Consider the following 25796-nt stretch of genomic DNA (forward strand, 5'->3'; position numbering starts at 1 on the left):
ATGCCTGTGGATGGGGTGGGGTGTTTGGGGGGAAAAACAGGAAGAGTAAATCATGTACTGAGCTTACAAACACGTTGCTTGTTTATTTCTACGTCTTTTCTTCTTTGTACTGGTAAGAAAGACATTCTCCCCCAAACCAGAATGCTAAAAAGCAAAATAAAGTTAATCCAACACACACGCCCGCACACACGCACACACGCACTGAAGATCTGCATAGTTTCTTTGAAAAGTCCCAAGGTTTGGGAGAACACCTCTGGCAGGTGGCTGGAGCCACACACCTCCCACTCTGAAAACGCTGCTCATCACAGGCGAGGAGTGTACGGAAAACGTTTTCCCAAATCTTACACCTATTTTAAAGTAAGCAAGATGTGTTAAATAAATACATTGGCTCCATGGTTGGTTAGCCCATGATACCCAGGAACTAAGGATAATTATTACTGGGTTAAATTATGTGGAATTGAAGGATCCAGGGCTACACGTTGTCCAGGTTTATAGGTCCATGGATGTCCATGGTTACTAAGATGGAAATGTGGGCCTGTGAGATAGTTCAGGTATAAAGGCCCCGACCACCAAACCTGACAGACAAACCAGGCACAGTTCCCACGCGGTGGGAGGTGAGAACCCATTCCTGTAAGTTGCCCTCTGACCTCCACATACAGTCACAGCATACATGACATAGGGGTATGCTCACACACGCATAGTAAAAACAAAAAAAAAAAAGTAGTAATAAAAAATAAAAATAGACAAAAGAACCCATTCCCTTGATGTCCTTTCCTTGGAGGAAGGCTTATTCATTTTATTATTAACAAAATCTTATTTTACGCGCTCCAAATTCCCAATTCTATGACTTGCCCTGTGAATAAAAGCTGAGAGAAAGAACTGCCTCTGGAGCTGAACCTCTCTCTGCAAAGCTAATTAACCGATTTGAACTTCAACCTTTGCAGAGAGGCTGCAACGCTGCAGGTCTGGAGCTTACTGGAACTTTTCCTTGGGCCCTCTCCAAGTTCCCCTAATAGCTACCCGTTGCCTCCCCTGTGTCTAACCTACCGGCCTGTGAATAACGGGTAAAACCGTATGGAACTATTATCAGATCCTAGCTCACACCAACCCAAGCACTAAGAGTGCAGTCAGATTGCATCTGAGACCTATAACTGAGGGTCCCTCCCTTCTGCAGCCAACCTACCTGGGGGTCCCACTGACGTGTTTTTGATGTCTTGATTTATGATTTTCTTTGTTCTGTTATTATGGACATTTAAAAAAATGTTACAACGTTGGAACGTAGAGTTTGGGGTAACCCAAACCTGGCCATGGCCCCTCATATTGGCTCCAGAATGAACTCGCGCGCTCTCTCTCTCTCTCTCTAGTCCCCTGGGAGGTGAGAACTGTGCTTTTCGCACTGCAAACCACGTTCATTCACTCCCTGCTCCTCCAGCCAGGATCTTAGTGGGGACGCCGTCTGCTGGCACAGCGGGTGCTGGCCCGGGCGGCTTGGGACTCTGGCCTTTACCACGGGGCAGAGCAGCCTGGCGGGTGCGGGCGGCCTCCCGCGTGCGCGCGCGCGTGCCCTGCGCACCTTCGCACCGCCCTCCCAGCCCGGCGCTCCGGGGCGCGGCCAGGGCCCAGCACCCGCCCCGAGCCGAGCGCCGAGTTCCTTGAAGGCCGCCGGCCGCCGCAGACCTGCCCTCCTCCCTCCGGTGACGCGCGTGCCCCGCAGCGCGCAGCCGCAGCGCCGCCAGCATGCGCGCCGAGACCCGCGGCGGCCTGGAGCGCTTCTGCAGCGCGGGCAAGGGCCGGGGGCTCCGCGCGCTGCGGCCCTTCCACGTGGGCGACCTCCTCTTCTCCTGCCCGGCCTACGCCTGCGTGCTCACCGTGGGCGAGCGGGGCCACCACTGCGAGTGCTGCTTCGCCAGGTACGCGGGGACCGTGCGGGAGGGAGGGGCCACGCGGGGCCACGTGCGCCGAGTCCGCTCAGCCACGGCCTGTCCCGCAGCCCGGCCTACGCCGCCCCACGCGTGGCCGCTCTAGCTCAGGCTCGCTGTGGTCCCGAGACCCCTCAGGCTGTCCTGAGATGGGCGGTTCCCCCAATCCCTTAGGAGTGACTACCGGATCAGCAGGGGACCCTTCCGGTCATTCTAGAGGAGGGAAGGTATGGGACACGCCTATGAGACCCGGCTCCTTAGCTAGGGGCGAGGGGTGGGGCACAGTTTGTTGGGAGAAGATTTGATTGTAGTACATCACGTCAGTCCTGAGTGTGTAGACGCTGTATCCACGCCCATATGCTAAGCCTTAAGGTAGTTGTGGGTTAGAAAAGGTACCTTGGGATTTCCCCACCCCACCCTGTCTTCATTTAACAGACACACTTTATCTTAAAGGTCAAGAAGAAGAGATCTTTTTACTGTTGGGACACTAAAGCCCAGAGAAGAAGGGGTAGCTAGCTGGTTATACACCAGGCACTAATTAGGGACTTAAGCCTGCCCTGCCTCAGGAATGACACTTTCCACCCACCCACTACTGTGCTCCCTAAGTTTGCTGAGGTAGGGAGTCTGGCTTTGGAGTTCAGCCTGCTCCAGGCCCTCTGTGGATGCCTGAGGAAGGGACCCTTCCTTCCTTGCTTTGAGGGTCAGTGCCTTCTTTGAAGTGGATGGAGATGGTGGGCTAGATTTAGCTAACCTGGGGTTCTGAGGGTACCTCTTGAGGGCTGGTCCAAGTCCAGCACTCAACGAAGCCCTCAGTCTCCCAGAGTCGTGTACCTCATTCTACAATAAGACAACAAAAGGATGGACAAAGGCCGAATATTAGAGTAATCTCGGCCGGACTCCCTGCCAGAACTGTCTTCCGCTTGGGGGGACCTGGAAAGGAACTAGACGCAGAACCATGCCGTGGGCAGCGGAAGGGCTGTATGTGATGTGCCTCTTTGAATTGGTGAGCCAAGAGCTAAAGGGTCATGGCACCACTTTGCGACGTTTCAGTGAAGTGAGCGTTGGGTTTTCCCAAAGTTAAAAAGGCTGCTGCGGCTGGCGCCTTGATCTTTTGAGCCTCGCTGTGGCTGGGAGTCTGCAGCAGTGTGGGTGTCTGCAGTAAAGGAGCAAAGCGGGTCACCCAACACAGAAGGGGCCTCCATCAGGGGTCCTGGCGCTTGCCAGAAGCTACGATGTGCGGTGAGAGGTGCGGGCCTTGCCGGGGGCGCAGTGGGGACTCGTGGCCAGTTCTCTCCTCCTGAAATTAGATATCTATGTTGACAGCTGAGACGTGCTTCTCTCCTGTTGGGAGTGTTCTGATTGTACACAGACACACCAGCCTCCAGAAGTGCCCTTACAAACCATCCAGCCTCAGGAATCCTGCCATTTGTGGCCAAGTTTGCTACCACCATCACCACCACCACCACCACCAACTGGCATTTGTTAATGTCTCTAATTTCGCCTGGGTTCCCTCTCCAGGGCTGCCCCAGGTGGTCATTCCATGTCTCCAACCTCTTCTGTTTGGCTTATGTAACTGTCAAGAGTCCTTGGAAATCAACTAAAATACTGTGCAAGAAATAAACCTCATGAGATCCAAGCACCTAGAAAAATCTTTGTACCTCATCCCGTGGTTTGTGCTAAATCTGATTAGTTTTGCTAGATCGTCCTAAGGCATTACTCAGCCTCCTATTTGTGCATGACTGGGACCTAACCTGTTCATACTTATTAAAGGGATGATGCTCAGCTCTGTGGAGTCTCGGAGCATTCTACAAGTGGGGTGAGTGTGGGTTCATGTGTCCCAACCCCAAATAAAAGCCACACTGTCCTTTCTTGTGCTAAAGGTATATATAGTATTATCACTTAAGACAGATGAGCCTCCTGAGGTCTCATGCCATGTCTACTATATCATAATTTAACTCACTTGGAAAAAAAAAACAATGTCTTCAGGAGTGAGCATATTATATTAATGGAGAGATAATGGTAGAATTTTTTAAGCTCTCCACCAAATAGGATTCTTAGTACCAGGATTTTTTTTTTTTTTTTTTTTTTTTTTTTTACTTTCTGCCAGCTCAAAATTAGTATCACATTTTCTCAGCTTGGCGGGTGACATTTGGGAAGACGCAGAGCTTGTATCAGCTGCTCAAAGGCAACTCCTAAAAATATAAGTAACTTCCAGGCCAGAGCTATACCTCACGTATAACACATATGCACGCACACCCGCCCACCTGCCCATATGTCTGTGTACATGTTTTGGTTACTAGTTAACTTTTCTGCCAGGCTTTTCAGAGACACCTACACAGTTGCTTGCGCCTTCTTTGAATATGCATTTCGAACTGAAAACTGGACATTCTGACTTGGTTTCACTGGCTTCAGAAAGAAAGGCTCAGCTGTAACCTGGTGTTGACTAGAATATACTAGAATATTCATTCTGCCTCTGGAGACAGGGGTCACCATCTTATCTTTATTCTCTTGCTCCTGGACACCATGTAACAAGGCTGCTGTCTGTTCTGAGAGCAGGAGGGAGCCTGAAAGCCCTCTTGTCTTTTGCAGCAGAGCCCCGTGCTCTGTCTGCCTCACACAGATTGTCACTTTAGGAACAGAGAGTATGGGAAGTTTTGTCATGACAGAAGTTTTGCCCTCCTGTCCCTAGCCAGTCCATCTCACTTCTCCCATTGCCTGACATGAAATAGTCGTTAGTAGGTGCAGTTCTATAAAGGATCTCAAACCCCTGCACTGGAAGGAGAGAGTACTCCACGCTGCTCTGACTCCAGCTATTCTAGAATATTCTATAAGAACACGGTGGGGGGGGGGAACAGCCTCGACGTTTCTAATATGATCATGATTTCACGGTGGGAGGTTGGGTCCAGGCACTGATAAGGATGCCCCTGAGTCTGTCCAGTCTGTTTGTAAATACTTAATGAAGATGAAGACACACAGGCAAGAGATGTCCTCTAAAGGTGACCCTTAAGAATAAGGTGAGCATTTGTGGCGCAGGCCTGAGGACCCCATCTACTTGGGAGGCTGGTGCAGAAAAATTGAGAGTTAGAGTTCAAGCTAGCAAAAAATGAAACACCACCACCAAACTGAGCTCCATGGGGACAACACTGTTAAGGGGTGGCAGGTACAGAGTCCTACTGTGGGGGAGGGGAGTGGTCCATTTGTTTATCAGGTAAGGAACTCTTGGGTTACCACTGCCACAGTTTGGGAGACGGCAAAGTGAGGGACGTTACTCTAAGAGAATTGCTGGTGGCTGTGTCTTCCACAATGGCTGTCTGTGGGCATTGGGCTTCTCTGCCTGTAAACTTAGCCCTCAAATGTTCACCCCGTGAAGCCGCTTGGGAATGAGAGTGGAGTCAAGTGCCCAGTCCCAGTAGCCTGGCTTGTCATGTGCCAAGCTTGGTTTTAGGACTCTGATGTGCATATAAGGCATTACAATTCCAGGAACATGTTGTGTGAGGTAGAGGGGGTTCCTTGGATGGGTGTGTAGAACACTACTCACTGACACAGAGCTAAAACCTGCCATCCTCCCGAATCTCCCAGAATGATGGATAAGATAATGGGGTGAGCTTTCACTGTTTCCTTAAACCCTGCCTCCGTCAGCATTGTACCCACAAAGGCAGGGCTCCTTCAGAAAGTCCCTTCCCACTGCAGGATGCTCCAACACCTTATTTTAGCATGAGAGTAAATAACTATTTAGTGAGGCCACCAGTGCTCCTGTTTGTTCCTGTGGCCGTGATTCTTTCAGGGATGGCTGTTAAAGCCAAAGCCATATTCTTCTTCAGATCGTGTGTGTGTGTGTGTGTGTGTGTGTGTGTGTGTGTGTGTGTGTGTGTGTGATGTGTGAATGTACATGTGTGAGTATGTGTGTATGCATGTACACGTATATAGGTATGCGTATACAATTTGTGCATGTGCATGTGAGTATGTATGTGTGTATGTATGTGTGTATGTATGTATATATGCATATATGTGTGTGTGGTGTGTGCATGTGCATGTGAATATGTATGTGTATGCATGTATGTGTGTATATGTGTATGTATGTGTGTATATATATGTGTGTGTGTTTGTGTATGTAAGTATGTATGTGTATATATGTGTGTGTGGTGTGTGAATATATGAGAGTATGTGTGTATGTATGTATGTATATGTATGTATGTGTATATTTGTGTATGTATATATATGTGTGCAATGTGTGCATGAGTATGTATGTATTTGTATATGTGTGTATGTATATATATGTATGTATATATGTATGTATATATATATGTGTGTGTGCATGTATGCATGTATGTAAGTATGTGCATATGTGTATATATGTGTGTGTGCATGTGCACATGAGTGTGTATGTATGTATATTTATGTGTGTATGTATGTATGTGTATTAATGTGTGTATGTGTGTACTCTCACAGGTTCTCAGGCCACATCTGCCTATTCTCTTCCTTCACCTTTCCCATGATCATCTGAATGTATCTCCCTCAGTTGGAGGCTGATCCTGGGTGTCAGGCAAGCACCCCACCAGTTTATGTCCTATGTTCCTGGTCCTTTTCCTAATTTGTTGCCGTTCTGTTTGTTTTGTTGGAGACAAAGCTCTGTATGTGGCTTGGCTGTCCTGGACTCAGAGATCTCCTGCCTCTGCTAGTTAAAGGCTAGTGCTTAGATGTCTGGCCCTAATTAAAAACAACAACAAAAACAAACCCCAAAACAACAACGACAAAACCATTACTAAGTAGCCCAGGCTGGCCCTGAACTCACTCTGTAGTTCAGGTAGCTCTCAGAATTCCAGTTCAGTCCTTAGTATCCACGATTGCAGTGCAGGCCTGGCCTGTGCTGGGCTTAGACATTATTTCTAAACGGTTTACAATCAGTTGGCTCAGCCATCCTTACTCTGTATCCTAGAAAGATGCTTTGGAATCTGCATTCTTCTGTGTGAATCATTGCTGCTTTTTTAAAAAATATATATATTTATTATATATAAGTACACTGTTGCTCTCTTCAGACATACCAGAAAAGGGCATCGGATCCCATTACAGATGGTTGTGAGCCACCATGTGGGTGCTGGGAATTGAACTCAGGACCTCTGGTATAGCAGTTCTCTTAACCGCTGAGCCATCTCTCCACCCTGACCATTGCTGCCTACTGTGACGGAATGCCTTAAAGCATTATGCTGGGAACAAGTAGGTCTCTCCATGTCTGCCCTTGCACCTCACTTCCATGTAGTCCAGCAGGGCCACATTTGTGAGTAACCTCTTTATCTTTCTTCAGTTCTTAGAACCTCCCCATGTAGATAGGATTTCTAGTGTTGTTTTACCTTGAGGCTTCTGGGTGGCATTCTTGTAGGACAAGTTCCCCCCTTCCTGTTGAAGGTTTTTCAAAATTGCTTTTGTAATAAAAGCCTCCAGTTCCTCCGTAAAGGGCCGGTTGAGTCAGCAGCCTTCCGTGTGACCTTCAGAAAATCTCAGGACTGATGAGAATCTAGTCTGTTTTAGAATTCAGAGTGGGAGGAATGTCTGAGAAAGTGTCTAGAGTGACTTCCTCTCTTGGCTAAGCCTAATCACCTCTTTTCCCTGTTACTATAAAAGGGACATGGAGTCAACTCTTTTTTTGACCAACTTTCTTTCTACCTCCTGCACCTCGGAGGTCATTCCAGGGCCCGTTCCAGGTGGCCTTTCATGCAATGCACAAGACTCCGCTCATTTTGAGAAAGCCTATTACCGGCCTTGCAGAGACAGCCCATTTTGGCTTTGGCCACCTCTTTGAACTGGTGTGTGTGTCCTGACCCTCCCTTTTAACTAACCAGGCCTAGAACAGGTGCTCAGCTGAGTTCCGCCCCCAGTTTCCCCAGGAGCCCAGTTTCCCTGTCTGGCGTCCAGGCCTGCCCTCTCTGGGGCTGATGGGAGGCTACCATACCCTGGTCTCTGTTCCCTCTCAGGGACTTGCCTTGGGAAGCTATGCTTCTCACAGACGCCTTTCCCACCCACGTCTACAGCCCTCACATCTGTGGATTCTGAGGAGACACTAGTTTAGGGGTGCAGCTCTCAGGCGGGGAATTGACTGAAGTACCTGTCTTTTCAGGGTTGAACCCCTGACCTTGGCCTCATTAGCTCTCCGAGCTGTCACAAAGCCTCCTACCTCACTTTGTGTCACTTCTGCTGACTCCCTGCTTGCCACCCTCAGAGGTTTCCTTTTCAATTGCAAAGGCGTTCACAGGGACACAATAGAACAGAAAGAAATCCTGCCTCTTCAAGACTGCTTGCAAGGACCAGCATATGCAATTTAGCAGGAAAATAATACAAGAAAAAAAGAAAAAGAAAAGTCTTGAAGGTTCTAGAAACACCTCGTCTTTACCTGTGTGTTGAGGATCCAGCTGGGTCTCCTCAAATCTTCAATCAGAAATTTTAAAATAGTGCACAACTCCTTGCACCGGTTATTAATGTAAAGCCCTGTGAATTGGCAAGGTGCATTATGCTGTCAGGGTGTGCTGGGAGAGGACCATCTGAAAATTCCTAAGTGCTTGTTTTCGGTAAGTTCATAGTGTCTCAGGAGCAAATTGAGCGCTTACCATGATAACAGGGGTGTGGGTTCTGATTCCCCAGGGTGCATTGGGACCCAGAGGACAGGGCTTGCTGTAGAGGACACAATAGAACAGAAAAGGATGCTCTCAGGAGAGCTGTGTTTCACACCAAGGCTTGCAGGCCCTAACAGTGTATAGGTGAAAAGGATTTTGCATCCTGGCACTTGACAGAAATTTTTAAAATCTGCGACAAAAAACGGGGTGCGAGGGTGGGTGGGTTCTGGAGCTGGAGAGAGGGCTCAGTGGTCAAGAGCACTTGTGGCTCTGTATTCCAGAGGACTAAAGTTCAGATCCTGACAGTCATGTTGGGTAGCTCACAACTGTCTGTAACTCAGCTCCAGGGTGGATATGACTCTCCCTTCTGGCCACTTTGTGTACTACACACACAGAAGATACACATACAGACTCTTCACAGACATGGGTGCTAGTGCCTACTTCACCCATACAGTCCCTCTGTGGTGGCATTCCTGTAAGGCATACTTCCCGTGAGCCTGAACAGTCATAAATGTCAGTTCACATGTCTGCAGTGATAACATCAAATGTCCTTTAAGCCTCAGAGGTCAGGGGCTTTAGTTGTTAGCCCTATGTTCTCAGAAGTATAAACTATGACTCTTCTTTTTTTTAACCCTGTATAAAAGTATTTGTATTTCTGAAGCATTTGACTGGATTATAGATCCCTTAAAAGGACAGAAGAATCCAGGATCCCTCATGCTCCAGTAGAATATTTCTACACAACACAGTCTTCACCACGAAGGGTATAGGAAAACAGGGTAGCTGTCTTTTTTATTATTGAGAGACAAGAGAGTGTGTGTCAGAGGAAAGTTTGCTGGTGTGCGTCCTTCCAGCCTGATTAGTAATTGCACAAGACCCCTATCCCTTCCCAGTTACAAACCTACAAGTTTCTAGGCCTCCCAGGAGAAACGCTACTTATGGAGAAAGGGCACAGGCTGAGCCCTAGAGGCTGCTGTTTGACCTTGTCAGATGAATGCTTCCATCCCAGGAATCCCAGAGCTCCACCATTTATTTTGATCCTAAAATGAACAGGAGGGGAGTTGTGTCTTACAACCATGTAGGATGTAACTCAGGACCCTAGCATGCTGTGTTCTCCAAGACGGCTGGCTACTCACTCTCCCTTTAAGAACACACACTAAGGGACGCCGCGCCTTCAGCCGCTTTCTTTAAGCTGCTTTACACTCAACTCTCTGGTGTGACTCACTGTCTCCTCCTGAATGCCCTTCTCCTATCTCTCATGCATAATCTAATATCGTGCTCTTGTGCCTATATCTAATATCTGTAAAAAAAATCTCCATTTCTGTATCAGGAACTGGAAAATCCTCAAGTTCTCTTCAGCATCTATACAGTAAGTCCCAATTTGGTCTGAGCCGAGTTTCTTGAAAGCGTAAGGGATTCTTCAGGCTGCTGAGGGTGGCCTGCCTTCCACTTGGTACAGCAAGCTTTCGTTGCAACAGTTTGGGAAACTTACAATATGAGTTGCTGCCTTGTGCCCTAAATATTCCCTGCATCCCCCAGAGGACTCCAGTCACACTTTTAACAAGCTCCAGAACAAAGCTGGGGCTGAGGGGAAGGTTCAGCCGGCTCTGGGAAGAGACCCCTGCTGCGTGAGCATAGGTCCTGATTCACCATATTAAAGTAATGTGGGGGACATCTTTCACCATTGCACAAAACCCTGCGGCCCGAGTGCTGTCCCAGTCCTCTGACCAGGGTTATAATAGGGCTGTGCCACAGATTCGCCCATCTTTGTTCCTCGCCAACAGGACCACAGGCCTTGCTGGTGTGAGCATCCTCGCCAGGACAGGGCTAACTTTGCACTGATTGTCTAATCTCAGCCTCTGGTGAAGTTGCTCCTTACTGCTGGGCTTTTGCCTTTTCTCCTTTTCATTTGGCTGGGCAGCCTCTGTTAGGCGGAGCAGACTTGTCACCGCTAGTTAAAAGTAATTGTTATTGCCCCCTGTATGCGACCGTCCGTTCCTTTCATGGTTAAACCCAGTAAGCACAGAAAGCAGAGAGTGGACAGAAGCAGATCTTTTCATGTGGACCAGTGGCACCTGTGGCAATGGGCTAACTAGCGGGCTCATTAATTACATGCCTAAGTTGTTGGTCTCCATCGCTTGTGACTTTTAGAAGCAAGAGAAAACCACTGTGTTTCCTCCCATCGGGAAAACGACAAGAGCGTCTCCCTCCCATGCGGTGTTCCATCGCCTGCCACTCATAATCAAATACTTGCATTCTTCTGTAACATTTCATTGTCCCTCTGTGTGGACACTCATTTTTTTTTAAGTTCAAAGAACCCTTCTAGTCATCGAAAGTTATTTATTTGCCCGTGAAACAAAGGCTTCAGAAGCATCGATCAGCCCTGTAGTGATGAGTCTGAGTGAGTGCACCAAAAATAATTCTGTAGCTGATATTACTGTACAAAACTTATAAAGGCACAAAACAGGCTAATTAAACAGGCCAACATAAGGCTCAGCACTTACTGAATATTTACCTTGTTCTAAGCCGAGCATTAAAATCTTGGCACATTTCATTTTCATATCGAACCTTCAAGGACCCAGTGGCAGAAGCAAAGTTTAGAAAGTACTGACTCTTTCTCTCCAGCTCCCACCCTATAGCTCGCCAAACCCCAAAGAAGATGAGGCATCGAGTCTGGGTAGAGGGAAGGGCAGCTTGGATTCATCCTGCCTGTGACTGAGAATTGGAGCTGGGGGAAAAGGCTCAGGTTTTTTTCTGGAAGCTTCCACCAGCTTCTAGAGTTCTTCCTGCTGTGCTGTTTCAGTGGATTCTGAAACCCTGAGCCACTCATTCCTGCTGCGTGAACACAGGCCAGTCCTGCCTTCTAGAAGTCCAGCAGAATCTTCCGGAGAACTTGGGGGCATGGCTCAGTCTCAAGCACAGGATGAACTGGGGGTGAACTTGTAACCCCAGCACTTGGGAGGTAGAAACGGGAGGATCAGAAGTTTGAGGACATCACACATTGGAGGCTAGCCTGGGCTATGGGAGATCCTGTCTTTAAAAAGGAGATGGGAGTAGCTCAGAGACATTTGCTGCCAAACCTAACAACAACCATAGTTTGATCCTTGGGATCTGCAGAGTGGAAGAAGGGCCCAGCTCCTCTGAGTTGTCCTTTAGCACCATATGTACATTGTGGTCTGTGCCCCTCCCCTAAAAAAGTGTGTTTATAAAAATCTCTACCCCTGCACAGAGCACTCACGGCGTTGGCACTGCCCTGCATCCAGAGCCAGGGCTGAGGGCCGTGAGCAGTGATCAGTGGACTGCTCATAGACCCAGCCTCTACTATTGATGGGTTTTAAGGAAACTTGGACTTTTTGTTTATTGTCTGCCACAGTTTCCCTTGCATACCCCCAGAAGTTTATTCAGGTTATATCTTAGTCCCTGTTCTATTTCTGTGAAGAGACACCATGACCTTGACAACTCTTACAAAGGACATTTCATTGGGCTGGCTTACAGTTTCAGAGAGTTAATCCATTGTCACCCTAATGGCAGGCATGGCAGGTACTGGAGAGGTAGCTGAGAGTTCTACACCAGTATTGGGAAGAGACAGCCACTAGGCATGCCTGGTTGAGCTTCTGAAGCCTCAAAACCCACCCAGTGACACACTTCCTCCAATAAAGCCACACCCACTCCAACAAGGCACATCTCCTGATAGTGCCCTCCAGCCCCATGGGCCTATGGGAGCCGATTTCATTCAAAACACCGCAGGTTCCTTACCTGACAAGTCTTAGCACTGTGTTCTCCAGGCCCGGCTTCTGTCAGTGTTGACCTGTTCCTATGGAGAAGAGAACCTCTCAAGGACTCCTGCCGATATCCTCAGTCACTAACAGTCTCTCCTCTAGTCTGTTTCTCCCAAGAACATGTACCTGCCGCTGCGGTGCGGGTTCTAGCTCAGTCAGTTTTGGGTTGAGGCTCAGCCGTGAGGCCTTTTTTTTTTTTCTTCCTTGTGTGTTAGTTTTTGTTAACTAGACACACACCTAAGGAAAAGGAGCCCTGTTATAGGAGCTGCCCCCCATCAGACTGTACTGTAGGCAGGTCTGAGGAGACACCATCCCTGGGCAGCTAGTCCGGGGTTGATTAGAAAGGTAGCTGAGTAGGCGTGGAGAAAGGGGGCTGGTAGGCAGTGTTCACCATGGTCTCTGCTTCAGTTCCCCTGCCTTGAGTTCCTGCCCTGACTTCCCTTCACGGTGGACTGTAAGCTGAATAAACCGTTTTCTCTCACAAGTAGCTTTCGGTCACTGTTTTATCATAACAATCCCCCCCCCCCCAGAAGAATTACGTAGGACAAGTGTGTGTGCATGTGACGGTGGTGTGTGCATGTGTGAGTGTGCTTCTGCACTTAGAAGCCATAAGTTGGATGTCTCCTATCACACTCCCGCTTTCTGCTTTGTGAAACAGATCTCTTGCCTTGTTTGGCTGGATGGCAAGTGATTTCCCAGAATCCACCTGTCTTACTCCCATGCCCCTGTCAGAGCTGGGTTACAGCTGTGCCCGCCACCCTGGTTTCTATGTGGGTTCTGGGGACCTGAACTCAGGTTCTTGTGTTCGCATAGAGGCCACTTTATGACCCCTTCACCACAGACTTTTGAAGTGTTTGTTCTGTTTCCAAGCGTGGGAACACGGAGCACCCATTTGCCATCTACGCCTGGCCCTTTCCATTCCTTCCCACCCCACACCGTTGGAGTCCACGTTTAGGTTCTTTCTTAGTAGCCGCCATCAAAGTAGCTAGGTTCCCCTCCCTGCTCTGAGGCAGCTAGCCCACTCTGCTCAGTTACTTCCTTCAGAGCAGGGAGCAGGAGGTGTGCGGGTTCACAATACATAGCTGGAGGGCCTGATCTCAGGGCCCCTGAGGACACACACACACACACACACACACTGAACGGGACAGGGTAGATGAGTAGGAGCGTGGGTTCTTGTCTGAACCACTGACACATGTAAGCTTGGTGTATCTATATGGTTTCCTCCTGGGTGTCTTCCAGTTGGTCCCTGGAGTCAGGCACCTCCTTGCACGCTGTAGTCACGCTCAGTGCTCAGGGTGGTCTTCCTGGATCACTTTCTCCACCAGGGGGGAACTGGTGACAAGCAGGGGGGAATGCTGAAGATTAATAGGACACTTTCCACAAGGAGGCATCAGCCCCCTGCTGGTGCTGCAGGGTTAGGTAGAGGAAAAATGACAGGAGAGAAGACAGTCAGCCAGGACATCCCCCCCCCAGCAGTGATGACAGACACTGCAGCATGGGCCCCCCCAGCAGTGATGACAGACACTGCAGCATGCCCCCCCCAGCAGTGATGACAGACACTGCAGCATGCCCCCCCCAAAGCAGCAGGAATGCCCTTGGTATCAGCCTTTCCCTGGTGACAACTGGTTGTTTGGTTTGTTTGTTTCAACCAACTCTGCTCTGACTTATTTGATGTCATTCCTTACTTTACCAAAAAATAAATAAATAAATAAATAAAATTAACATTTAGAATAAAAGAACTTATATTTTGTGTGTATATATGCATGTGTGAGTTTGTGTATCATGTGTATGTAGGTGCCCAGGGAGGCCAGAAGAGCAGGAAATCCTTGGAATGAGAGTTCCAGTCATTTGTGAGCTACCCAGTATGGGCTTGGGAAAACCAAACCTGGGCTCTCCACAAGAGCAGTAAATATTTTAGCTACGGAACCTTCTCTCCAGCCTCCAAAGTTAAGATTCCTATAGTATTTGATTTTATTCAGCAGCTTCACCATCTTTGAAAGTCCTTTGGCTACACAGGCACATGCACACACACACACACACACACACACACACACATGCACAGAGTAGCTCCTATAACTCAGGAGGCAGCACTTTCTTATCCTTCGTGAGAAGAAGAAACATCACACAGCAGTAAGTGTTGACAGGTCAGCAGGGCAGTCAACGTGCCGTGTGCGGAGTGGGTGTGTATAGCAGCCAACCTGATACCATGGCACCACATTCAAGGATGGGCCGCAGCTTTCTGGGCCCACTACTTTCTACATGTAGCTTTGAGATCATCTTTGAATCCCTCTCTGGTATTCCCTGCACTCTGAGCCAAGCGTTGTTTCTCACCTGGTGCTACCAACCCTATACCCTCGTCCCGACATTCCTTCACGGGCCATAACCACATGTTCATTGGTTTCTGTGGCTTCTTATTAATCAGAAAACGGAGGCATAAGAGAATCTGACTTCCCAGACCGCTGGATAGAATCTCACAGGTGATGCTGGCGTCAGGGCCCAGGTTGTGGTCACTGAGCTAGTGTGTACCCTTGTTCTCTTTGGCTGCCTTGGTAATCATTAGAGTGTATTCTCGTTGATGGAGTCTTCCTAAAAGGCCAAGCCTGGTCCTTGGGAAAAGTGCACTAGTGGGGAGTCAGGTAAGGGAACCCTGGCCATGACCAGGTGATGTCTGTTAGTGTCTAACCCAGTGAACTGCTCCGAGTCTGCATTGCACGACTAAGATGCCTTTTTCTGTCTTTAAGGAAAGAAGGATTGTCGAAATGTGGGCGATGCAAGCAGGCGTTCTACTGCGATGTGGAATGTCAGGTAGGTGTGGACCAGCCGACCAGGCCTGCTCTTCTCTGGAGGTTGGGACCGGGGTCTTCATCATGGCTTCTTGTTCCAAGGCTCTCTGCTCCATTCAGAGCATACCAGGCATGCGTGGACCTCCCAGAAGTAACCAGCCCTGGGGACAGGCAGTCACAGCTTGCAGCTGCACGCAGGGCTAGTTTGGTGCCGAAGAGGAGGAAAGACACTAGAAGCCCGTGCTGGGTGTGGCTGGGGATTGTGCCAAGGGTTGCTGTTTGCATCAAGGGCACCAGCAGCGCAGTTTGGGAGATGGCAGAGAGGTGGGAAGCCACAGAGCTGCCTGGGTCTAGGTTTAAGATTCCAGCAGCAGCAGGGCACTCCCCACTGGACTGGTAGAGCCCAGCCTGACTGCAGCTAACAGGTCGTGGCCTTGAAGTTGAGCAAAGCCTGTGCTTTGTGGGCAGCGTGGGTGGAGGACTCAGGAGCTAAGCGGAGACGGCTGAGTCTCGGATTGGATCCTGCACAGTGTAACCAAAGAGAGGAATTAGGCCATTGTGAGACCTCTCGGGTTATCCTTCTGAGGGACTAAGGAGGGTGACCCCAAACTTTTACAGCAAACACCCAATGCACAGAAATGTTCTCATAGGAAAGCGTTGCAGGGTACGTGGTCTCATGTCCCAACTGTGCAGTCACAAAAGTGCAGGATTTACTAGGAACTGTATCTTTTTTAAATGAAATCTGTATTCATGTGTGGTACATACATACACATGTGTGTGTTTGCTCTCATGTGTATGTATGTATACATGTGTACGTATACATGCATGTAGGTGCACACATGGATGCATGTATGTAGAGGCCAAAAGGTGTCTTTCTTGACTGTGCTGTTTAATTTATTGAACTCATGGATTTAGCTGGTCTAGCTGTCTGTCTGTCTGTCTGTCTGCCTCTCCAGTGCTGAGATCACATCACAGATGGGTAGCCACACCATCCCAGCTTTCACAAGGGGCTTAGGGATTTGAACTCTGATCCTCACAGTTGGATGAGGAGAGCTTTCTCCAGCGAGCCACCCCGAGCCTCGCAGCCTTCTTCTCTTCCTTTCTTCAGGACTGTAGGGAACGGGGTCTGCACCTCCCTATCCTGAAGCACCTCTGGTGACTGTTCACCCCCTGGGTCACCACCTCAGGCTTTTGAACCCAGAATACTAAGCAGTGGGAGGAGTCACTGCTGAGCTCTGTGTCCTGGTCCACAGTCGAGTGCCAGGGACAACAGCCTTTACCAGGGTAGAACCAACACTGACATGCTGGCCAGCATGAGTGACAGTGGACATAGGCGTGATCTTTGGTCCAATTTTCAGGGTCTCTAGATGCTCGGGTCTGCGGGCAGGTGCTCTGTGCTTAGCTCACTGTGAGATATTCAAGTGACTGTCTCAATAAGTGAGTCAGATGTGTCTAGAAAAGTTAACTCATTCCCTCCTGGTTGTTTGAGAAGCGAGGGAAGGCAGTGGTATACAGTCCAGATGAAAGAGCAGGAAATCAGCAAAGCAGATTCTTCTGTAATTCAAACTGGTGCAAATTAGTTATGTGAAAAGGATAAAGAGGCTTGCCTTTCTAGCCTAGGAGGATGGCTTGTACAGAGTGTGACAGGGCTCTGGTGGTGTGAGTGCTGCTTAGTCTAACATTAGTCACCCATTTGAGACCAGGAGACGAGTTCAACAGAGACCCTCAAAATGTGTGGCGTGCTGCTGTGACCCCCCGTCCCCTGGGCACATTGACTAAAATACATTCCCCTGGAGCTCAGGAGGTAGGGATATTTCCGTGACCCATCCTGATCTGTGTTGGGATTTTGAGGTGTCTGTGTGATTCCCCGTTTGCTGCAGACTATGACATCTCTTTGGAGCAGGCTCACGTTACTTGAGGTCTGTGCCCGAATGCTTGCTGATTGCACTCCATCAAGCACTGTGTGAGTTTGTACAGTCAGCTCTGCAGGAACTCGAGATGCCAGTGAGATTCCAGTGAGGAGAAATTCAGGGAAAGAGCCCGGAGACTTACTGTTCGGAGGCACTAGGCTGTGACAGCCCTAATGGCGCCTCATGGTCCCTCAGTCTAAGGACAAGGTGCCTGGGACACCCTCTGCAGCTGTGAGTTTCTGTCTTGTACTGAGTGTCTCATGACCAAGTATGTGGCACCTGTGACACTGGTTTCTGCAGCCTCTTCTAAAAGATACAGACTGGGTTTAACCTGAAATTTCTTCCTTCCTACAGGCCTGCCTTTCCCACCCTCACCCCTAACCCCCTTTTTCTTTCTTGTCTATCTCCTGAACAAAGAGGCTCATGGCCACAGGGGGTTTTTACCCTTTGATAAAGAAAAACTAAATGAGAGTGTAGCAATATATTGTAACAGAATGTAACAATGTATTGTAACAGAATGTAACAATGTATTGTAACAGAATGGCCTGAGGGGTTAGGAGAAATAAATGCATAGAGATGCAGGGTAATGCCAGGGCTGGAGTTCAGAAAGTGTCTGACTGGTGCTCACTGGATCTGTCATTTCTGGGTAGTCTCAAACAGGTCCAGATTCCCCAGGCCAGTGCTAGTGAAGCCCACCATGGTCTCCTAAGCCAGTCCTGAGGCGCCGCTGAACCCTCCCCATCCTGTTCTCCACCTGTCCAGTACCACCAAGAAGGAAGGAATGGGCACATCTCCCCATGACATGTGACCTCCCTACATTTCATGGCTCAGTGGCTTGATGGTCCATCTGACTCCTCATAGCAATCATGGGGGGCAGAGCAGAAACCCTGTGGCATGTTCTGGCAAGACTCATCTGAAGGAGGCAAGGAAACAGTGTCACGTTTGAAAGTCTTAGAATAGTGGAGACCCCATATGCTGCAGAAAGAAAAAGGATGTCTTCTCTAGGAAGACAGACTCATTGGCTGAACAGAAATCTCAATACCCTCAGCACCTCTCCTCTCTTCCTTTACTGACAGTGTGTGTACCCAGGGAGACAGTTCCTACACCCACAGTGTGTGTGCCCAGGGAGACAGTTCCTACACCCACAGTGTGTGTGCCCAGGGAGACTGTTCCTACACCCACAGTGTGTGTGCCCAGGGAGACTGTTCCTACACCCACAGTGTGTGTGCCCAGGGACACAGTTCCTACACCCACAGTGTGTGTGCCCAGGGACACAGTTCCTACACCCACAGTGTGTGTGCCCAGGGACACAGTTCCTACACCCACAGTGTGTGTGCCCAGGGAGACAGTTCCTACACCCACAGTGTGTGTGCCCAGGGAGACAGTTCCTACACCCACAGTGTGTGTGCCCAGGGAGACAGTTCCTACACTCACAATGTGTGTGCCCAGAGAGACAGTTCCTACACCCACAGTGTGTGTGCCCAGGGAGACAGTTCCTACACCCACAGTGTGTGTACCCAGGGAGACAGTTCCTACACCCACAGTGTGTGTGCCCAGGGAGACAGTTCCTACACCCACAGTGTGTGTGCCCAGAGAGACAGCTCCCACACTCAGTGTGTGTGTATGTGTGTACACAATGAGTACCTCCACATCATTCCCAAGAGTATCCTTGTTACTACACTGAAATCAGGTACCTGTGTTTATTGTATTGGTGGAAAGTAAACTTGCAGTTTAAAAAGAATTGTGAGCACAAAAACCTACTACATCTTACTGTGCCATGGACTAATGCTTAAGTTTATTTTGTCAGGAAAGTATTTATTACTGAAGGTTCAGAGGTTTAGTCTAGAGACATAGATTGATAGGGAGATAATGAATGGATAGATGATAGATAGATAGATAGATAGATAGATAGATAGATAGATAGACAGACAGACAGACATTTATATATAGACAAACACCTTATCCCCTCAAGGAGAGACGTGTGGTATATACTTGAGTACATGTGTTGCTGAATCTTTTCTGAGCATGTGTATAATTTCTCGGGAAAGTGAGCTTGTATCTAAAGAATGCTGAATACACGTTGTAGTCAGGTAGTATCTTTGAGGGGATACAAACGTAGCTTTAGGGAGAAAAATCTTAGAAAAGCTAAAAAGTATTTTTCAAAGAATTCACAGTTGCCTTTTTAGATTTTTTTGCACATTAATTTTTATTATAATTTCTCATGCACTAAATTATGGCAGATGGCCTCTGGTAGAAGAGAGAGCTCTCAATGAAGACTGAGAGTAGAGTTTATTGGGGTGTAGCTCAGTTGGTGAGATACCACATGCTTGGGGTGCTTGATCCCCAGTACCATAAAGGTCAAGCTTGTCACTCACCTATCCTCTTAGCTCTTGGGAGGGAAAGCAGGAGTTTAAGGCCAGCCTTGGCTTTCTAGGGAGTTCTAGATCAACCCAGGCTATATGAGTATTGCAGTAGATAATAAAAAGTAAATCCACCAACCCTCGCTATATCCGGTATCAAAGAGCCACAAGGCATTTGTGGGGTATTTTCATCTCAGTGGCAGCCACCCCCTGAGTCGCTGCCTCTGGCTACTCTCTGGTCCCAGTAGTGATCTCTCTGTCTCTGTGACTAGTTCCATCTCTCTCTGCTCTTCACTGTGGACCCTGCTCCCATTCCCAGCAACCCAGTAAAATCAAGACTCTAGTGGTTCCAGCGCTCTGGTCCCAGCAGGAGCTACCCTCCTGTGACTCCCTGTTACAGATTCTACCCACACTCCCTGCAACCGCCCCCTGAAGTCATTGTCACAACTCACACAATTTATCAATTAGATTTATCTCAGTGAATTCTCATTCCACAAAATGTCCACACAATAAACATAGAGCAAGTTGATATGATATAATCTTCCAACCTACACAAGACAGCTCACCCTGTAATAATCCATCTCTTATAAGATATTCACGTTTAACTGTGGCTATGCAGAGCCACACAGAGATGAGTCATCTTCCTTCATCTTGCTTTGTTTTCCTTCCCCCCCCCCCCCCTTGGCTTCTCTCCTGCTTCTAAAACTCTGTTCCCACCATACTTTTTTCACTGCCCAATCACAGGCCTTGTCTTATCTTATGCCTGCCCTCACCTGTATATCAACCACACATGAGACCTTATTTCCTAAAACAAACAAAAAGCAAAGAAAAAAACAAAATGTTCAGTGCTATCTGATATTTCTACCAAATTTTGTCTTCCCTTTCTTTTTTTTTTTTTTTTCAAAAAAAAAAATTTTAATCATGTGTTCATGGAAGCCAGAAGCAGGCATCAGATACTCTGGAACTGAAGTCACAGACAGTTGTGAGCTACCATGTGGGTGCTAGAAATTGAACCTCTGGAAGAGCAGCCAATGACTTAACTTGTGGGCCATCTCTTCAGGCCTAACCTTTTCTTTTTTAAAAAAATAGAAGTAACAATGTCATTGGGAGACATGTCTGTCACTCTTCCAGTAGAGGATTGTGCAAACCTGGTGACACTTACCTGAGTCCTGCACTTCCTGTTCTAACGTGGTCAGAAACTACTCGAAGTCAGACAGTCCCCTCTGCCTCCTCCTGGCATCAGCAGCAAGGTTGGCTTAAGTACTAACACTGAGTAAGAGTGGACACAGGCCGGGCACTGTTGTACTTCCCGTGGGCTGGCTGCTGGCATCCCCCTCTGTCCCATCCAGGTTGAAGGCCTCCACGCAGCACAGGCTTCAGGCCTTGGTCTGATTATCACTGTTAGAAGGTGTGAAATCACAGACTTGGAGTCCCAGACTTGCTAAGTAACAGGAGGATCATGTTATTTACAGCCTAGAAGACAGGTGCCTAGGGATTAAGAGGCTGCACGGGCTGCCATGGCTGCTGCAGAGCCGAGTCTAAATGGGGGTCGCTTAGAGTCCCTGGCTGGTAGTCATCCTGCCTCAGCCTCTGTTCCTCCTCAGCATTCCGTTCAGTGAGCCCCCTTTGCCTCGGAAGATAGACCCATCATGGAAGTCAATGTGATGTATCATGTATACAAGTATTAATTTTAAATTGATTTTGTGGATAAGTATGTTATATTGATACCATTGATTAACTTTAATGAATGTCAAGAGTCTCTCCCAGGAGTTGATGCCCTCTCAATCAAGGAAGCCATTAGTATACAGACCCTGAGTGTTTTCAGCACAGGGTTTCTCCATATTCCTGACTGCCCTGGACCTCACCCCGTAGCCCAGGCTGGCCTCAAACTTAGAGATCTGCCTGCCTTTGCCTCCCAAGTGCTGGGATTAGTGAAGTATGCGCCATGAGAACCTGTCTTAGTGTAGGCTTTCTGGTGAGTTCCTGGAGCCCCAGTGGCACTTGCCTCTGTGTTCTACCTGCTGGTGGCACCTTTTCTCAGCTGCCACAGGCCTTCCTCATCCCTTCCTCTGTGCCCCGTGGCTACCCTGCCTGCAGAGGAGTCTACCGGACTTTGTAGAGCAAGCCCCACCTGCTCCCTCCTCTGCCTTCTTGTGCTCTCTGGTGTAGACTCCAGCTAAAAACAGCTCCCATGCTCCCAAGGGCCATGCCTTCCTTTCCCTCCACGTCCCTGCTCTCAGTTATATCGGGCATGGCGTTATTTAACTCCATGAGCATCTTGGCACAGAACCTGAGCCCCAGGGAGATGCCAGGTGCCGTGGTAAATCACGAGGACTGATTTTGTTTTCCCCTTGGGGTTTGGTGGAGGAGAGGAGCCAGGAAGACGGTCACTCAGCAACTCTGCTGAGTGTCCTGTGAATAGCAGGTTTGGGTAATGGGACCTGCAGTCCAGACTGTGGCTGAAGCAGGGGGGTGCCTTTATTCTAATTGGGGGCTGATGTGTGGGCAGCAGGAAGAACTAAGGCAGAAAGCAGTGGGAGGGAGTGTGGCGGGAAAACAGCTCTTTGGTTGCTTGGGGCAGGTTTCTGGAAATGCTGGCCATGGAGGAATAGAGAGGTGTGGAGACTAGCAGGAGTCAGGGAGTCATGAGACAATCTGGGAGACAGCGCTAGACAACAAATACTGCAGGTCCAGGGCCCCAAGAGAGGAAGGATGTTGCTGTGGCAACAGAGAGTCAGGAGTGTGGAGCATGGAGGGTACTGTCCCCACAGCCTTGCACATCATGCTGAGGACAAGGCCTTTTGTGCAAGGTGAGAAATCGTGGATGGGTCCGAGCTGAGACCCTGTCCCTGCTTTCTAGTGATTACAGGGCAAGAAACAAAATCAAGTGTTCAGCTAAAGATGGGACAGTGTTCTTGGCAGAGCTGACTAGCTGGTCCTGATCGTAAAGAGGGACGAGTCTCTGCACCCCACCACCATCTGTGGAGGTGGAAGGGACATGCACATGTGTGCATACACACACATGCACACGCATGTGTTTGATAAAGGTCAAATTTGGGAGCCATTCTTTAGAACCTGTCCACCTTGAGTTTTGGGGTTTTGTTGTTGTTTGTTATTTGTTTTGTTTTGAGCCAGGATCTGTCACTAGCCTGGGGCTGGCCACTTAGGCTGGGCTATCTGGCTGGTTAGTCCCTAGGGATCCTCTTGTCTCTGTATCTCCAGTGGTAAAATCACACACATACCACCTCACTCATCTTTATGTTACAAAGGTTCTGGAACTCAAACTCAGGCCGTCAAGCTTGGGTGTGTGGGCAAACGCTTGGCCAGTGACGCATCTTCCTGCCTGAGTTTACCCCGGAGGGCAGGATAGAGCGATTGGCCAGAGTTGCAGGTCACTGTGAGTGTTCATCCAGGCTGAGTCCAGGCATTTGTTGCTGGCTTCTGGAAGAATGGACTTCCTGCTTCCTGAGATGGGGAAGCCAGAGGATAGAATAGGCCAGGCCAGTTTCACTATAGACAAGACAGGACTCCTGGGATCCCAAAGTACACAAGTGTCTAACGCTACTTCCCAGTCTCTACCCAACCCCAGCCTTTCATCCAGATCCCTTGCCATTTCTGCTACTTCTTGGGTTTCCTTTCTGTTACTGTGGTAAGACACTCAGACTAGAAGCAACTTGGGAAGGAAAGTGTTTATTTGGCTTGTTCCTTTAGGTCATATCCTGTCACAGAAGGAACTCGGTGCGGGACCCAGGGCAGGCACTGAGACAGAACCCATGGAGAAAAGCTGCTCACTGGCTTGGTCAGGCTCTTGCTCAGCCTGTTTTCTTATACAGCCCAGGCCTACCTGCCTAGGGATGGTGCCGTCCATAGTGGGCTAGATCCTTTCACAGTATTCATAAACCAAGACGGTCTCTTATACATATGGCCACAGGTCAGCCTGATAAAGGCAATTCCTTTCTCAGAAGACTCTAGTTTGTGTCGGGTTTATAATAAAAACAGAATATAAATAAATAAATAAATATAAATAAATAAATAAATAAATAAAAGATGGCTGCTTCCCTTGATTCCTTCCATTCTTCAGTGAGTGCTCCACCAAAACGACCTTTCTTCCATCACTCTCCCAGAACTGTTCTTTCTGCTCTGTTTTGGATTCTCAGTCAGTCAGCAGTGACATTGGTGGTGATGAGAGTTTTCAGTGGCCTCTCATGAGTTTGTCACCAGCCTTTGTGCTGTCATTTGCCCTTCATCCCTAAATACTTTCTTTAGAGTCTTCAGAGCACCCCCTCCCACTCCCCTGTGCACAGATGGCATCCCTACCCCTCTACTGATGAGTGGGCAGTCTTCACCCCTTTACCAGGAGCAAAAAGGCAGAGACAATAGGAAGGAATATAATGGATGCCTTTGCTGGAGTCTGGTCTGTAACAGACCCTCATTTGTACAAAATGGCAGGAGAGAGTGTTATCAGTGATTGGTCCCAACTTAAGACCAGCACATATTGTAGGAAGGTGTGGAACTTCCACAGGAAGCAGTCAGCTCACACTTATATAATACCAGCACTCAGGAGGCTGAGGCAGGTGGATTGCTATGAAGAAATATCTAGTCTGGGGCTATAGAGCGAGTCCCAGGCCAGCTTGAACTACAGCATGAGACCCTTAAAAAATCCCAAACAACAAAAACACCTTGACTGAGCCAGAAGTTAGAGGATCAAATTGAGGAGGATCATATCTGTCTTTCAAGTATGTCCTTATAGCTAGTTTGTGAGCATTCCTAAGCTTTCCAAGAGGAAGCATGTTTCACTTGACCTTGACTGGGGGACATAAGGGGACATAAGGGGACATACTGCAGATCTCTTCCTGTATTAGTCTTTGTGTGTGTGGCTGTGAATGTGTATGCATATATGTCTGTATGTGTGTATATCTCTCTGTGTGTGTTGTGTGTGTGTATATGCGTATCTCTGTGTCTGCATATGTATGTTTGTGTGTGTGTGTGAATATCTCTATGTTTATTTCAGTATGTGGGTGTGTCTATATATTGACAGTTTCTCACTGCCCCCCCAAACCTGCCCAGAAAGAAGATTGGCCCCTACACAAGCTGGAGTGCTCGTCCATGGTTGTTTTTGGGGAGAACTGGAATCCCTCGGAGACTGTGCGGCTCACAGCAAGGATTCTGGCCAAACAGGTGAGGAAATGTGAGGGTGTTCTGCTACTTGAATTCTCATTAAAGGTCACAAAGATGACTGGCTGAGCTAGGCTCAGCATGTGGCTAAATATCCTTGGACTTCAGCTTAGTCAGACCCACATGTAATGGGAAGGCACATGTGATGGGCATACACTTTGCTTGTATCTCCTTCTTACCAATGAAAAGGAACACGACTTAGCAGTTCAATGCAGAGCTTTTTTTGGAATTTGTTTACACAGAAAGGCACGGCCATGACTTTATAGCATGAAAAGCCAGACCTGTGAAAAATTCCTAGAGCTTCCAATGAACCAGACTGGTCAAGGAAGCTTTGTGAGTTCCCCCTCTTTGCTTTGGGACATGTGGAAGTAGAAGAACCCTGTCCCCTTTCTTGTATGTGACTCTGCACCCGTGCCCTCTTGCTCACCTATGTATAGACAGGTAACAACCCAAGGGGAGGCACAGGGATGTTGCATAGACAAAGAGGAGTGTGTGGGAGTAGAACCAGGCTGAGGAGGAGGAGAGGGACAGGAGGGGGAGAGGAGCTGCCCAGTACATTCCTCCAAAGATGTCTCAGGACTGTTTGTTGATGTGCAGTCAGTCCTTCCCAAGCATGTGAGAATTGCATGCCTCCTCTGCGAAGGCCTGGGTTCTGAAGTCAGCGGGAAGATGTGAGGGGCTTATCTTTGTGATCCGCTGACGTGTAAGGGAGCATAGGAGGCTGTGTGTCTAGGGAGGGTAGAGGCCTTGCTGTCTGTGCCCATGTGTGCCTTGGCAGCAAGGCCTCTGAGCTGCAGATTGGTTTTAAAGCTTAAGTTCATCCACCTCTGGCTCTTATCCCTTCCAGCTCCCACCTCCTCTTCCAGTCTGCTGCTGCTGTTTTAATCTGAGTATGATCGTAATGATTGGCGGGTGCTTATCCCCAGATCAGATTTAGGATCCCAAATGTGTAAACAGCGGTAGAACATTCTAGAATTCTGAGGTCATCTTCCCACTGCGTTCAGCTGGGGTCGGGTGACTAAAACGACTGCCTCTTAGTAAGTGGAGCGGGAGTTGCCTGCAGAAAGACCCAGAGATGAGGGTGTGTGGTTTTTTGTTTTGTTTTGTTTTATGAGAAGGCCAGCTGCCCTTCCTAAATGTCAGTTCTCTATGAATTAACAGTCAGTGGCAGAACAAGGAACAGGGGTGGATGTGACTGGTGCCGTCTCGGGTAACCGGTCCTTTGGATTGTATCAAGTCCTGCCCCATTGAGAGACCAGTCTCGTCCT

The 25796-nt window shown here is 48.5% G+C and overlaps 1 protein-coding gene across 1 annotated transcript in view; it reads left to right on the plus strand.

Annotated features, from left to right (window-relative positions):
- Positions 1-1445: 1445 nt before the first annotated feature.
- The window catches only part of SMYD2 (SET and MYND domain containing 2), a 42049-nt gene continuing 17698 nt past the window's right edge, over positions 1446-25796 (plus strand). The window contains exons 1-3 of the mRNA XM_080936572.1: positions 1446-1910; positions 15042-15105; positions 24421-24531. Coding sequence (XP_080792698.1) covers positions 1738-1910; positions 15042-15105; positions 24421-24531 — 348 coding nt within the window. The 5' untranslated portion in view covers positions 1446-1737. The remainder of the gene's footprint in view (positions 1911-15041; positions 15106-24420; positions 24532-25796) is intronic.

This window comes from Micromys minutus (genome assembly GCF_963924665.1).
Source record: "Micromys minutus genome assembly, chromosome: 1".
NCBI classification, from domain to species: domain Eukaryota; kingdom Metazoa; phylum Chordata; class Mammalia; order Rodentia; family Muridae; genus Micromys; species Micromys minutus.